Source organism: Eriocheir sinensis, chromosome 56 (genome assembly GCF_024679095.1).
Source record: "Eriocheir sinensis breed Jianghai 21 chromosome 56, ASM2467909v1, whole genome shotgun sequence".
NCBI lineage: Eukaryota > Metazoa > Arthropoda > Malacostraca > Decapoda > Varunidae > Eriocheir > Eriocheir sinensis.
This window is the reverse complement of record NC_066564.1, coordinates 6,427,602-6,442,350: the sequence shown is the minus strand read 5'-3', so window position 1 is coordinate 6,442,350 and position 14,749 is coordinate 6,427,602. Positions and strand designations below refer to the sequence as shown.

The following is a 14,749-nucleotide window of genomic DNA, read 5'->3' as shown; positions in this document are numbered from 1 at the left end:
AACAAAACTTATCCAACACGATGCACATAAATCTAAAATATAATAACTGTTGTGATCGTTGTCAGTGAGCCAAATGGGAAGGTAGGGCGAGGGAAGGAGGGCATGGTGGGAGGCAGCCATGGGAGGGGCCAGTATATATAGCGGCAGCGTTCTCTCCACCTCTCCAGCCGCCGTCCTCACCACACCATGAACACTCGGGTGGGTTGTTCTGTCTTTTTCGCTCCTTGAATTCATACGCTGCGTGGGCATTTGTTTTTCTGCCTAAAGTGCACCACAGTAACATAACCATCGTTCCCCTCCACGCCCCCAAATCCCAATGGGAAATTACCTGACTTTGCGTCACAATTGCGTGGCCATCAGAATGACTCAGACACACGATTCCATATCTGATGAAATTTTGTATTGTGTATTCAACATGACAGTACCGATTGCCAGTAAATTCAAGTTCAGAGCCCTAACGAGATTGTAATATAACTTTCGATATGATTATATTTGTATAACAATTGCCGTTGTGCTCTATACTACCTATGTATATTTATTTCACTTTCCAATGATTCTCTTCGGTTTATATTTTTTTATAGGTGACTGCACTCCTGCTGGCGGGATGCTGGGCCTGTTGTCTTTTGGATTGCTCAGCACTGCGGCTCCCTGGTCCTCCCCGCAGCCCAGTACAAGCTTCATATAGCTTCTCTATATCTCACACCGGCAACACTCACACCGCTGCCGCAGCAACTTGGCCCAGCAGGAGAAGATTCACGGCACCACGCTGGAACCCTGTGGCCGGCGAGCGGCGCACGCCTGCCACCACCTCACCCAGCCCCCAGACCACTGCTGCCCCTGAAACTCCTGTGCCTGGAACACCGGAGCACAATGTCCAGCCTATCGATAATTCACATGTTGACTTTTCCACTCTCGAGGTTCCTGTTCCAGATGTTATTGCCGATGATCCTGCTCCAGTTATCATTCCCGAGGTCCCGCATTCCGACGCATCTGCTCCCGATATATCAGTTCCTGACGTATTAATCCCTAATGAACAAAAGCCTGAGGTCCCTATCACCAAGGCTCCAGCATATGAATTCCCTTACTATGAATTCTATGAAGAACAAGACTATATATACGAGCCACAGAATGCCGCTCCTTCCGCCCGTGCCCCTCACAGTGACAACGAGAAGTCTACACAAGATGAAAACTTGGTCGAGCCAGCTGAGACCCCCTCACCAGAAAGCGTCTCGCCCGAACTCCCCAGACAAGCAGAATATTCCTTTAAAACTGTTTATGGTAGGCGATGAAGAGGGTGAGTGTGGTTACGTCTTGGGTTGAACGGACTTGGATGCTGGAGTGACGGGTGCAGTTCAGTGTTCGTACAATGGCACGTGACGGGTTCCACAAGGCCTTCCGGCTTTAGTTCAGTCTCCTTAGGTTGATGATAATATACTCAGTCTTTCATGACCAGACATTTTATCTCAGGTGTTACATTTTGTATGATTGTGTAATTTTATTATTTTATGAATTAAAACTGGGCAGAGTTTTCTTAATTCCTTGTAACATGATTGCATCAAATTAGTTATTGTAGGTAAAATACACAGCAAAAGAGGGAAGGAATAATGATGACGGTGACCGTATTGTGTGTGTAATTCACCATAGTCTGACCACTCGATAAACTCGCAATCGCCAGCCAGAGTACTCTCCGGATGAGTGTGGAGCTCACAAGTGGCGGATCTCATGGTATAGCTGAAACCTCGCACCCCCTGCTGGCTCACACTCACACACACCAGGGAAGCGGGACGCATGTTCCCGAACCCTATTATTGTTCAGCACCGGGCGAACCAGTCAACGTTCACAGTGAGTGTAGGGGTGCTGGGGGGTATTATGCTCGTGCATGCGCCTCTTGGTAGGCGGAGGGTCATTTCCGTCAAGATGGGCACACTGCCCCCTGAAGCAGTAACCTCTCTAGGAAATTATGGCAAGTAGGCTACAGAGTCCAAAGTCAATCTTCATCCTCTGTACAGTACGAGGTTGACAAAAACACAGGATTTTGTAGGTGCACCACAGGAAAAATTAAATGACTGCCTGTGCTGAACTGAGCATGACAATTCGCCTCCAATCCTGCAAACTGACGATGGCTCGCGACCATTGTAATGTGAGGAAAGTGTTCCTGAAGAAAGTTTCTTCAGGTGTTTATTTCAGCCAGACAAAGACATATTGGCTGAAGGCAAAAACATGCAGGAAAATTTGTTGTTGCCTAAACCTGCTGTAGATGATGATGATGGTGATGATGATGATGATCCACAGCAGGGTTTAGGCAGCTTTGGACAAAGTAATAATAATAATAATATAATAATCAAGAAAATAAATACAATGATAATTATAGCACAGGCAACTTGGTGCTTGCACACTGAGCCATGTTCTTGTGTGGTGCACTCACAAAATCTTGTGTTTGTGTCAACCTTGTACTGTACAGAGGATGTAGATTGGCTTTGGACTCTGTACTTGCCATTGCCTAGAGAGGTTACTGTTGCAGGAGGCAGTATACCCATCTTGACGGGTTTGAACCTCCTCCTGCCAAGGCGCACATCCACGAGCAGCCCCCCAGCACCCCCGCACTCACTGCGAGCGTTGATTGGTTCTAAAATCGCCAAGTGCTGAAAAATAATTGAGTTCAAGAATATATATTTTTTTTTACAGTAAAGGAAACAGCTCAAGGAAGAAAAAAACCTATAATAAAAAATAAGCCCGCATTGCAGGCAGCATACAGCCTCCGAGGCTCCGGCTGACACCCAGTACCCATCCGCTGTCAAGTGGACAGTGGTACGGATTAAAAGGGTCTGCCCATCCATCTCCATTTCGCCTGGGAATCGAACTCAGGACGATCCAGTTGTAAGGCTATTGTTATAGCTCGCTAACCATTACACTATACGGAGCTCCGTGTGTGTGTGTGTGTGTGTGTGTGTGTGTGTGTGATTCACCATGGTCTCATTTCTCTACCCGAATGAGCTTGGAAGTCAGCAGGTGACGGGTCTTTGGGTACGACTGGAACCTGACATTAAACTCAGTGGGTGTAATATGTGTGAATGTCGCACAGGGGCGGAGTCATATCTACAAAACTACAGTTGTTGGAGCACTGCCACATTTCCTACACACCGTCCGTCATATTTCCCTCACAAAATAAGTCTCCAGCACATTTCTACACAAAAACTGAGTACCAAGAAGATCACCAGGGCCCTCACATGGGGGGGCAGGGGGGGGGGGGCATATGCCCAGGGGCGGCACTTTTAGGGGGGCGGCAATTCTAGCCTGGACCTGCCGCCCACAAGGCTGACAAAATAATAATAATAAACAATTTTTTGCATTAAAATCAACAAAATATGAAATATTTTCCCTTATCCTTTTACTTTTAATCTTTAAATTTCACTTAATTTTACGGCACACACAGCAAAAAGAGAGAGAGAGAGAGAGAGAGAGAGAGAGAGAGAGAGAGAGAGAGAGAGAGAGAGAGAGAGAGAGAGAGAGAGAGAGAGAGAGAGAGAGAGAGAGAGAGAGAGAGAGAGAGAGAGAGAGAGAGAGAGAGAGAGAGAATCATTCTTGCCAGCTCCTATCCGTGCTTCGCACCTTGCCAGTCAACCAACTGATCCATCAGGCTGATCTTTCATTTTTCAACTTTCTGACAACCATTCAGGCTATCCACAAGCCCTGACTTGTCTTCACATGTTCCATGCATCCATGCAATCAGTCTTTCCGTCTCCCTCTATTGTTTTCTCATCTTCAGACTTATTTACTATCATAACTGCTTTTCTCACTGCTTGATTTCACTGCAAAGTCTCTCCCACACCCACTTACTACATTTAATAGTGTTTGGAGCTCTTCTGCTGGCCCATTCATAGCTATCATGTCATCTGCATATAACAACATATATTTCTTGTAATTACCAAATTTCACACATGCATTCGTTTTTCTCATCCTGAATGCCAGTTATGTGTATATAATACAGAGGACTAGTGACATTATAATCTTTGTTTGACTCTAGTTTCCTTCGTCACACAGTTTGCTTCTAATTTCCTAATCTGTACATTGCTTTTGTTTCTTCATACACAACAATATTTGCTACATATTTGCTCAACTTAACATTATCTTTATATGCACAATCTTTCTTTGCTTACCCTATACTATAAGCTCCCCTAATATCGTATAATTTACACGCCAAAACGGCATGGCTACGAAAGCTCCGCCTGGAGATATAAACGCTGCGCTCGTGCTGTCTGTGCTGACCCGATCATGGCTCCCGTAACGGGGCTCAAAGAATTGTTTTATGTAGTAAGTGAATCTCTAAGCGAATACATGATTTCTTATGACAACGACTCTGCCTGTGGTATTACACGAGTAACTAAATGGCCTGAACGAGTGCTCCAATAAGTGGATCATGCAATTCAGCATCGATAAATCCAGCGTCCTGAGTGAAAAATACCCCCTTGAGAAATTACCCGTTAAACAACACAGTTCTTGGTCACGTTTGCTGCGAAAGGGATATGGATGTGCGCGTGAACTCAGATCTTCGACGCAGAAATCACTGAATTATCGCCAGAAACCGCGCAAACAGCCTTCGGGTTTATTTACATATACATTAATAACCAGAGCGCAGAAGTTATCCTTAATATGTATCTGGCACTGGTTAGGCCTCAGCAAGATTGTGCTACTTAGCTTTGGTATCCCTAGTACAGAAAATATATAGCTTCCCTTCAATCAGCACCAAGAAGAAGAATTACTAAAACAATCCAAGACTTATAATCTTGCAGTACAGAGAAAGACAAAAAAAAAAAAATAATAATAATAATAATAATAAAAAAAAGTGATTGCGAGGTGATTTAATTGAAGATTTTAAAAAGTTAGGGAAATTAAGTAAGTCACTTCAGATGACGTACTTACATTAACAACAGACGTAGGAACACGCAGTAACGGGCATGAAGTGGAAAACTTCGGGTTCAGGAAGGGAATGGCCAAGAACTGGTTCATGAACAGGGTAGTAGATGAAAGAAACGAACTGAACAGATATGTACAGTTAATGCAAACAAGATTGAGAGTTTTAATTGGAGATTAGTTAAATTTATAGGCGGGGAGGAAGGTTGGTGAACAGCCCACTCTAAGCAGTCGCTATGTGTATGTTGTCTGCCCTCTTGTAGTCTCCTAATATCATGGTGTATCCTTATGTACATTACAATGAAAATCGAGAAAAATGCAACAAAAAAACTACATTGGACAAAAAATCTTGTCCATGATATAAATTAGGCAACGAAAAAAACATTCAAAAAAGCAAGATACCATAGACATAACAATACAGTGCAAAGTATTCAGTCACTGCGTCCCTCGGCTGTCTGCCCTGCAGTTACACTCAAGAGCTCCCATAATGCCGCACTCGGCGGCGGTTCTCCAGCACCTCGGTGGTCACGAGGACTCTGATATCTCGTTGAACAAATCTGGTAGAATTGTTGCCTGAACAGTATGCCAAACAGGACTAAAGATAATAAGAAATCTTGAATATATAAAAGGTTTTATTCAATATTTGGTAAATTTGCTCACCATTTTACCTGACTTTCATAAGCCATTGATGTGAACATCTGTTACTCGTGCAAATCGTGTACGCTACAGGTATTTTGTAGCCTGTGTCATTGATTGATCCAGTGTTGAAATGCTTCATATTAGCGATCCATGTGTCAACACCCCCACTTATTGTTCTCACGCGTGGTTCCCTTGTGGCATAACCAAAAGACGATGTAATGTTTACGCAGATGTGCCCAGGATCACTTCCTTGATGGCTCGGTAACTCTTTTCGTGCGCGGCCTTGAGGGTGGCAACCTCTGGTGTGTCGACGGGCAGGTCTGAGGCAGCCACCTTGAAGCCCGTGAGGGGAGCGGCGGCGTACTTTCTCACCTGCACATCTCCGACAGGGTCTACATAGGCGAAGCTGCCACGGGTGCGGCCCAGGGCATCCTTGGTCTCCACACGTGTGTTAGGACCACCCCAGTGGGCAAAGGAGTACTGCTTCAGCTCATCCTGAGCATGGAACTGGCCGCCTACGTAGGGTGTGGCGAGGGAGGGCATAGGAGGCTCCGGAGCTTCCAGGGGCTCAGGGGCAGCCGCTATCACCACTGGGGAGGCAACTGCAACAGGGGCTGGAGCGGCCTGGTACGTGGTGGCAACCTGGACGGGCTGGGCTACTTGGACGGGCTGGGCTACTTGGACGGGCTGGGCTACCTGGACAGCTTGGATCGCTGGTGCCGGGGCCACGAACTGGACGGTTGCTGGGAAGGGGAGCTTGATGCCTGTCTGAGGTAGTCTGGAGACCGCCGGCGTGAGGGAGCTGCTGTAGGCTATTGCTGGGCTTGGGATATACGGCAGCGGCTGCAACATATAAGGAGCGCCGGCACAGACGGACGCCACGGCAAATAGAACCTGCAAGGATTACTTGTCAATCACACTTGCTCGCCCACGAATCAATTGTTTTATCAAACCCTCCACTTTACACACACACACACACACACACACACACACACACACACACACTTTTTCATACCAATTTCATTAAAAGTTCCCTTTATTTTTTATCTCCCTACGTACACAAAAAAATAATAGCAATGCCCTACAACACAGGCTCTCAGTTTGCCCACAGATTGACGGTAGGCATCGAATATTTGCACCCAATTTGTGTATAACATTACTAACAGTTCAAATGTAATGAAAAGAAAGAGAAAAATGAATATATATATATATATATATATATATATATATATATATATATATATATATATATATATATATATATATATATATATATATTATAGAATACAGTACTGTAGAGAAAGGAAACTTATTGCACCTCAAATCAAAGAATATTAATAACGTGAATGAAGTTAAAAATCATTTAAAAAATCAATTTGAGGAAAATCAGAAAGCGTTAAGATTGATTGGGTGGAGGTTATACAAACCTGGCGCCGCAATGAGCTTGATGGAAGAACTCTAAAGCAGTGATTGGAAGAGGAACGTTGTGTGCGTGAAGTATTGGTGGTGGTGACGGGCATTGGTGAGTGGCGTTTTGGTGGCGGTGTGGAACATAAAGAAATGTTAATAAGAGAGACGGAAAATACAACAGTGACTGAGGGAGGAGCTCTGTGAAGGAGAAGTTGTGCTGAGTGGTGGTTTAGGTGAGTATATGCCTGGTGGCGGTGGTGTTGAGGCAGTGTTGGTGATGGGCACTGCTGGTGTGGGTGAGTTGGTGGTGGCAGTGGCTAGCTACAGTGATGGTGGTGGGGACTGGTGGTTTAGGTGACTATTAGACTGGTGGCGGTGGCAGTGTTTTGGTAGTGCTGGTGGTGGGCATTGGTGCTTGAGGTAAATGTTAGACTGTTAGTGGTGGTGGTGGTGGTGGTGGTGGTGGGAACTGGTGCTTGAGGTGAGACTGTTAGACAAGAGTGTGAGAGACGTACAGAAAAAGTCTAGGAGGAAGAAGGTTAAAGAGAAAACAAAAGTAGAGGAGGCGAGTGAGGGAATGAGAGATAAAGAAGTAAGGGAAGTGGAGATGAAATAAACGGATGAAGATATGAGGAGAGGCGAAAGGAAATGAGATGGAGAAAAGATGAAAATAAATGGGAGAGCAAATTAGGGATGATGTGGACAAGCTACATGAGGTTTAGTTGGTTGAACTTTAGGTGATGGCAGTGTTTGAATCATCGTCACTACTCACCAGGAGCTTCATGTCTTCGTCTTTAGTGGTGCAGGCAACGGCAGGATCTGTGAGAGTGATGACCGGCAGATGAGTCGGTGCTGGTTATATAGCAACAGCCGGTGGGCCACGCCCTGTCCCGTCCCTACGCTTCCCAAGGGGCATCTTCACCAACGCGGCCTTCCATTCAAGTTCACATTCTTCCCGTTTTGTTTCATTATAGTTGTGTTGTCGATGAGCGAAGCAATACTGTGTTCTGCAAGACATTCTCAGCGGTGGCGGTGCAGCAAGACACAAATAGAGCGCGTTTTGCGTCATTAAAGCAGGAATAACTTATAAACTTTTGCGACGGAGTGAAGGTCGTTGATTGCATTAGTCTGATCATCGCTCACTTGTCACCTTGAAACACGAGCAACATCTCTTTTTTTATCTACACAACGATAGTAGTAAGCAACTATAATATCAACCACGTCAGATCCAGTCCAGTCCAGCGAAATCATAGGAATGCAGTAAGTTTTAGCCTCGTCGTACAAGCTCTCCCTTCCCGAAATTAAATAAAAGTGGGAGAGGTAGAAGTGACATAGGAAAAACTGGCCCAGGAATAATACAGCACTGTAAAGAAATTACATACGAAAAATGGGAAAACTGATGTGTAAAGAATGGCCTATAAAAAAAGAAATGCACTGGAAAAACTGCCATAGGAAAAAAAAGAGGAAACAACGTGAGCATGACGAAATTGACGAGTGAAGAAATGACACGGAAATAATTACACAGGAAAAGAACACAAGAAAAAGAGAAAAATTACGATGGAAACAACGGTACATAAAAATAAAAATAAATGGCACAGGAAAATGGCCTAATAGTCGTTGGAAAAAATGGCATACTTGTCTGCCGATCATTCTATAGAGTACAAAATTTCATTCTAAAACTCCCTACACTCTGTTTCCATAGCTTGGTTAACGAACTGCATCAGCTGAGTGCAATTTATCTATTATGTAAATGTAAAGTTGGGAGTATACGCTCAGGCTAGGCTACGCGTGGCCTGGGTGTTCACTTAGCCCACTGGTATTCATTGCGCGGCTCATGAGTTTGACTGGCGGCTCTCCATCCAGGAAATATACAAATCACTTAATACCAAAATCCTAATCTCGAAATTTTTATATATATAAATTCTGAAGAAAAAAAAAAGATAATATAAAACTTCCAAGCCTTTTGTCTCGAAAGATATTTTAAATAGTTAGTAATGACATTGGAATAAATATCAGCTGCTACCGTTCCTCCGTACAGGAATAGATCGCGTGTAAACAGTAGCGTCTCTGCCTGTGTGCGCGGTGGTGGTCTGGCATGATGGATCGTTACATAATTAAGCGAAAAGTACGGATGGCGGGGAAACGAGTGGCCAGCCTACCAACAAAATGAAAAACCATGAAAAAAGTAAAAATGGGATTGGCACATTTCCGCTCATCACACCATTAAAGTACCGGTAGGTACTTCTTGCCAGGTCCTATCCGTGCTTCGCACCTTGCCAGTCAACCAACTGATCCATCAGGCTGATCTTTCATTTTTCAACTTTCTGACAACCATTCAGGCTATCCACAAGCCCTGACTTGTCTTCACATGTTCCATGCATCCATGCAATCAGTCTTTCCGTCTCCCTCTATTGTTTTCTCATCTTCAGACTTATTTACTATCATAACTGCTTTTCTCACTGCTTGATTTCACTGCAAAGTCTCTCCCACACCCACTTACTACATTTAATAGTGTTTGGAGCTCTTCTGCTGGCCCATTCATAGCTATCATGTCATCTGCATATAACAACATATATTTCTTGTAATTACCAAATTTCACACATGCATTCGTTTTTCTCATCCTGAATGCCAGTTATGTGTATATAATACAGAGGACTAGTGACATTATAATCTTTGTTTGACTCTAGTTTCCTTCGTCACACAGTTTGCTTCTAATTTCCTAATCTGTACATTGCTTTTGTTTCTTCATACACAACAATATTTGCTACATATTTGCTCAACCTAACATTATCTTTATATGCACAATCTTTCTTTGCTTACCCTATACTATAAGCTCCCCTAATATCGTATAATTTACACGCCAAAACGGCATGGCTACGAAAGCTCCGCCTGGAGATATAAACGCTGCGCTCGTGCTGTCTGTGCTGACCCGATCATGGCTCCCGTAACGGGGCTCAAAGAATTGTTTTATGTAGTAAGTGAATCTCTAAGCGAATACATGATTTCTTATGACAACGACTCTGCCTGTGGTATTACACGAGTAACTAAATGGCCTGAACGAGTGCTCCAATAAGTGGATCATGCAATTCAGCATCGATAAATCCAGCGTCCTGAGTGAAAAATACCCCCTTGAGAAATTACCCGTTAAACAACACAGTTCTTGGTCACGTTTGCTGCGAAGGGGATATGGATGTGCGCGTGAACTCAGATCTTCGACGCAGAAATCACTGAATTACCGCCAGAAACCGCGCAAACAGCCTTCGGGTTTATTTACATATACATTAATAACCAGAGCGCAGAAGTTATCCTTAATATGTATCTGGCACTGGTTAGGCCTCAGCAAGATTGTGCTACTTAGCTTTGGTATCCCTAGTACAGAAAATATATAGCTTCCCTTCAATCAGCACCAAGAAGAAGAATTACTAAAACAATCCAAGACTTATAATCTTGCAGTACAGAGAAAGACAAAAAAAAAAAAATAATAATAATAATAATAATAATAATAATAAAAAAAATTGATTGCGAGGTGATTTAATTGAAGATTTTAAAAAGTTAGGGAAATTAAGTAAGTCACTTCAGATGACGTACTTACATTAACAACAGACGTAGGAACACGCAGTAACGGGCATGAAGTGGAGAACTTCGGGTTCAGGAAGGGAATGGCCAAGAACTGGTTCATGAACAGGGTAGTAGATGAAAGAAACGAACTGAACAGATATGTACAGTTAATGCAAACAAGATTGAGAGTTTTAATTGGAGATTAGATAAATTTATAGGCGGGGAGGAAGGTTGGTGAACAGCCCACTCTAAGGAGTCGCTATGTGTATGTTGTCTGCCCTCTTGTAGTCTCCTAATATCATGGTGTATCCTTATGTACATTACAATGAAAATCGAGAAAAATGCAACAAAAAAACTACATTGGACAAAAAATCTTGTCCATGATATAAATTAGGCAACGAAAAAAACATTCAAAGAAGCAAGATACCATAGACATAACAATACAGTGCAAAGTATTCAGTCACTGCGTCCCTCGGCTGTCTGCCCTGCAGTTACACTCAAGAGCTCCCATAATGCCGCACTCGGCGGCGGTTCTCCAGCACCTCGGTGGTCACGAGGACTCTGATATCTCGTTGGACAAATCTGGTAGAATTGTTTCCCTGAACAGTATGCCAAACAGGACTAAAGATAATAAGAAATCTTGAATATATAAAAGGTTTTATTCAATATTTGGTAAATTTGCTCACCATTTTACCTGACTTTCATAAGCCATTGATGTGAACATCTGTTACTCGTGCAAATCGTGTACGCTACAGGTATTTTGTAGCCTGTGTCATTGATTGATCCAGTGTTGAAATGCTTCATATTAGCGATCCATGTGTCAACACCCCCACTTATTGTTCTCACGCGTGGTTCCCTTGTGGCATAACCAAAAGACGATGTAATGTTTACGCAGATGTGCCCAGGATCACTTCCTTGATGGCTCGGTAACTCTTTTCGTGCGCGGCCTTGAGGGTGGCAACCTCTGGTGTGTCGACGGGCAGGTCTGAGGCAGCCACCTTGAAGCCCGTGAGGGGAGCGGCGGCGTACTTTCTCACCTGCACATCTCCGACAGGGTCTACATAGGCGAAGCTGCCACGGGTGCGGCCCAGGGCATCCTTGGTCTCCACACGTGTGTTAGGACCACCCCAGTGGGCAAAGGAGTACTGCTTCAGCTCATCCTGAGCATGGAACTGGCCGCCTACGTAGGGTGTGGCGAGGGAGGGCATAGGAGGCTCCGGAGCTTCCAGGGGCTCAGGGGCAGCCGCTATCACCACTGGGGAGGCAACTGCAACAGGGGCTGGAGCGGCCTGGTACGTGGTGGCAACCTGGACGGGCTGGGCTACTTGGACGGGCTGGGCTACCTGGACGGCTTGGATCGCTGGTGCCGGGGCCACGAACTGGACGGTTGCTGGGAAGGGGAGCTTGATGCCTGTCTGAGGTAGTCTGGAGACCGCCGGCGTGAGGGAGCTGCTGTAGGCTATTGCTGGGCTTGGGATATACGGCAGCGGCTGCAACATATAAGGAGCGCCGGCACAGACGGACGCCACGGCAAATAGAACCTGCAAGGATTACTTGTCAATCACACTTGCTCGCCCACGAATCAATTGTTTTATCAAACCCTCCACTTTACACACACACACACACACACACACACACACACACACACACACACTTTTTCATACCAATTTCATTAAAAGTTCCCTTTATTTTTTATCTCCCTACGTACACAAAAAAATAATAGCAATGCCCTACAACACAGGCTCTCAGTTTGCCCACAGATTGACGGTAGGCTTCGAATATTTGCACCCAATTTGTATATAACATTACTTACAGTTCAAATGTAATGAAAAAAAGAGAAAAATGAATATATATATATATATATATATATATATATATATATATATATATATATATATATATAGATATATATATATATATATATATTATAGAATACAGTACTGTAGAGAAAGGAAACTTATTGCACCTCAAATCAAAGAATATTAATAACGTGAATGAAGTTAAAAATCATTTAAAAAATCAATTTGAGGAAAATCAGAAAGCGTTAAGATTGATTGGGTGGAGGTTATACAAACCTGGCGCCGCAATGAGCTTGATGGAAGAACTCTAAAGCAGTGATTGGAAGAGGAACGTTTTGTGCGTGAAGTATTGGTGGTGGTGACGGGCATTGGTGAGTGGCGTTTTGGTGGCGGTGTGGAACATAAAGAAATGTTAATAAGAGAGACGGAAAATACAACAGTGACTGAGGGAGGAGCTCTGTGAAGGAGAAGTTGTGCTGAGTGGTGGTTTAGGTGAGTATATGACTGGTGGCGGTGGTGTTGAGGCAGTGTTGGTGATGGGCACTGCTGGTGTGGGTGAGTTGGTGGTGGCAGTGGCTAGGTACAGTGATGGTGGTGGGGACTGGTGGTTTAGGTGACTATTAGACTGGTGGCGGTGGCAGTGTTTTGGTAGTGCTGGTGGTGGGCATTGGTGCTTGAGGTAAATGTTAGACTGTTAGTGGTGGCCGTGTTTAGCAGAGTGGTGGTGGTGGGAACTGGTGCTTGAGGTGAGACTATTAGACAAGAGTGTGAGAGACGTACAGAAAAAGTCTAGGAGGAAGAAGGTTAAAGAGAAAACAAAAGTAGAGGAGGCGAGTGAGGGAATGAGAGATAAAGAAGTAAGGGAAGTGGAGATGAAATAAACGGATGAAGATATGAGGAGAGGCGAAAGGAAATGAGATGGAGAAAAGATGAAAATAAATGGGAGAGCAAATTAGTGATGGTAAGGACAAGCTACTAGAGGTTTAGCTGGTTGAACTTTAGGTGATGGCAGTGTTTGAAGTGCTGCTCATCGTCACTACTCACCAGGAGCTTCATGTCTTCGTCTTTAGTGGTGCAGGCAACGGCAGGATCTGTGAGAGTGATGACCGGCAGATGAGTCGGTGCTGGTTATATAGCAACAGGCGGTGGGCCACGCCCTGTCCCGTCCCTACGCTTCCCAAGGGGCATCTTCACCAACGCGGCCTTCCATTCAAGTTCACATTCTTCCCGTTTTGTTTCATTATAGTTGTGTTGTCGATGAGCGAAGCAATACTGTGTTCTGCAAGACATTCTCAGCGGTGGCGGTGCAGCAAGACACAAATAGAGCGCGTTTTGCGTCATTAAAGCAGGAATAACTTATAAACTTTTGCGACGGAGTGAAGGTCGTTGATTGCATTAGTCTGATCATCGCTCACTTGTCACCTTGAAACACGAGCAACATTTTTTTTATCTACACAACGATAGTAGTAAGCAACTATAATACCAACCACGTCAGATCCAGTCCAGTCCAGCGAAATCATAGGAATGCAGTAAGTTTTAGCCTCGTCGTACAAGCTCTCCCTTCCCGAAATTAAATAAAAGTGGGAGAGGTAGAAGTGACATAGGAAAAACTGGCCCAGGAATAATACAGCACTGTAAAGAAATTACATACGAAAAATGGGAAAACTGATGTGTAAAGAATGGCCTATAAAAAAAGAAATGCACTGGAAAAACTGCCATAGGAAAAAAAAGAGGAAACAACGTGAGCATGACGAAATTGACGAGTGAAGAAATGACACGGAAATAATTACACAGGAAAAGAACACAAGAAAGAGAAAAATTACGATGGAAACAACGGTACATAAAAAAAAAAAAAAAAAAAAAAAAAATGGCACAGGAAAATGGCCTAATAGTCGTTGGAAAAAATGGCATACTTGTCTGCCGATCATTCTATAGAGTACAAAATTTCATTCTAAAACTCCCTACACTCTGTTTCCATAGCTTGGTTAACGAACTGCATCAGCTGAGTGCAATTTATCTATTATGTAAATGTAAAGTTGGGAGTATACGCTCAGGCTAGGCTACGCGTGGCCTGGGTGTTCACTTAGCCCACTGGTATTCATTGCGCGGCTCATGAGTTTGACTGGCGGCTCTCCATCCAGGAAATATACAAATCACTTAATACCAAAATCCTAATCTCGAAATTTTTTTTATATATAAATTCTGAAAAAAAAAGATAATATAAAACTTCCAAGCCTTTTGTCTCGAAAGATATTTTAAATAGTTAGTAATGACATTGGAATAAATATCAGCTGCTACCGTTCCTCCGTACAGGAATAGATCGCGTGTAAACAGTAGCGTCTCTGCCTGTGTGCGCGGTGGTGGTCTGGCATGATGCATCGTTACATAATTAAGCGAAAAGTACGGATGGCGGGGAAACGAGTGGCCAGCCT

The 14,749-nt window shown here is 43.9% G+C and overlaps 1 protein-coding gene and 1 long non-coding RNA gene across 2 annotated transcripts; one reads left to right on the top strand and one right to left on the bottom strand.

The window, feature by feature from the left end:
• On the top strand, positions 1–1,519 carry LOC126984214 (uncharacterized). The gene is made up of 2 exons (XR_007736490.1): positions 1–198; positions 582–1,519. It is a non-coding gene; the product is annotated as an uncharacterized LOC126984214 (long non-coding RNA).
• A 4,011-nt stretch (positions 1,520–5,530) lies between these two features.
• Positions 5,531–13,529, bottom strand: LOC126984120 (calphotin-like). Its single transcript, XM_050837505.1, has 4 exons — positions 13,362–13,529; positions 11,410–12,059; positions 7,146–7,158; positions 5,531–6,444 (listed from the first exon to the last, which is right to left on the bottom strand). The coding sequence occupies exons 1-4, from the start codon at positions 13,371–13,373 to the stop codon at positions 5,773–5,775; spliced, it is 1,347 nt and encodes a 448-aa protein (XP_050693462.1). The 5' UTR covers positions 13,374–13,529; the 3' UTR covers positions 5,531–5,772.
• Positions 13,530–14,749: the final 1,220 nt, after the last annotated feature.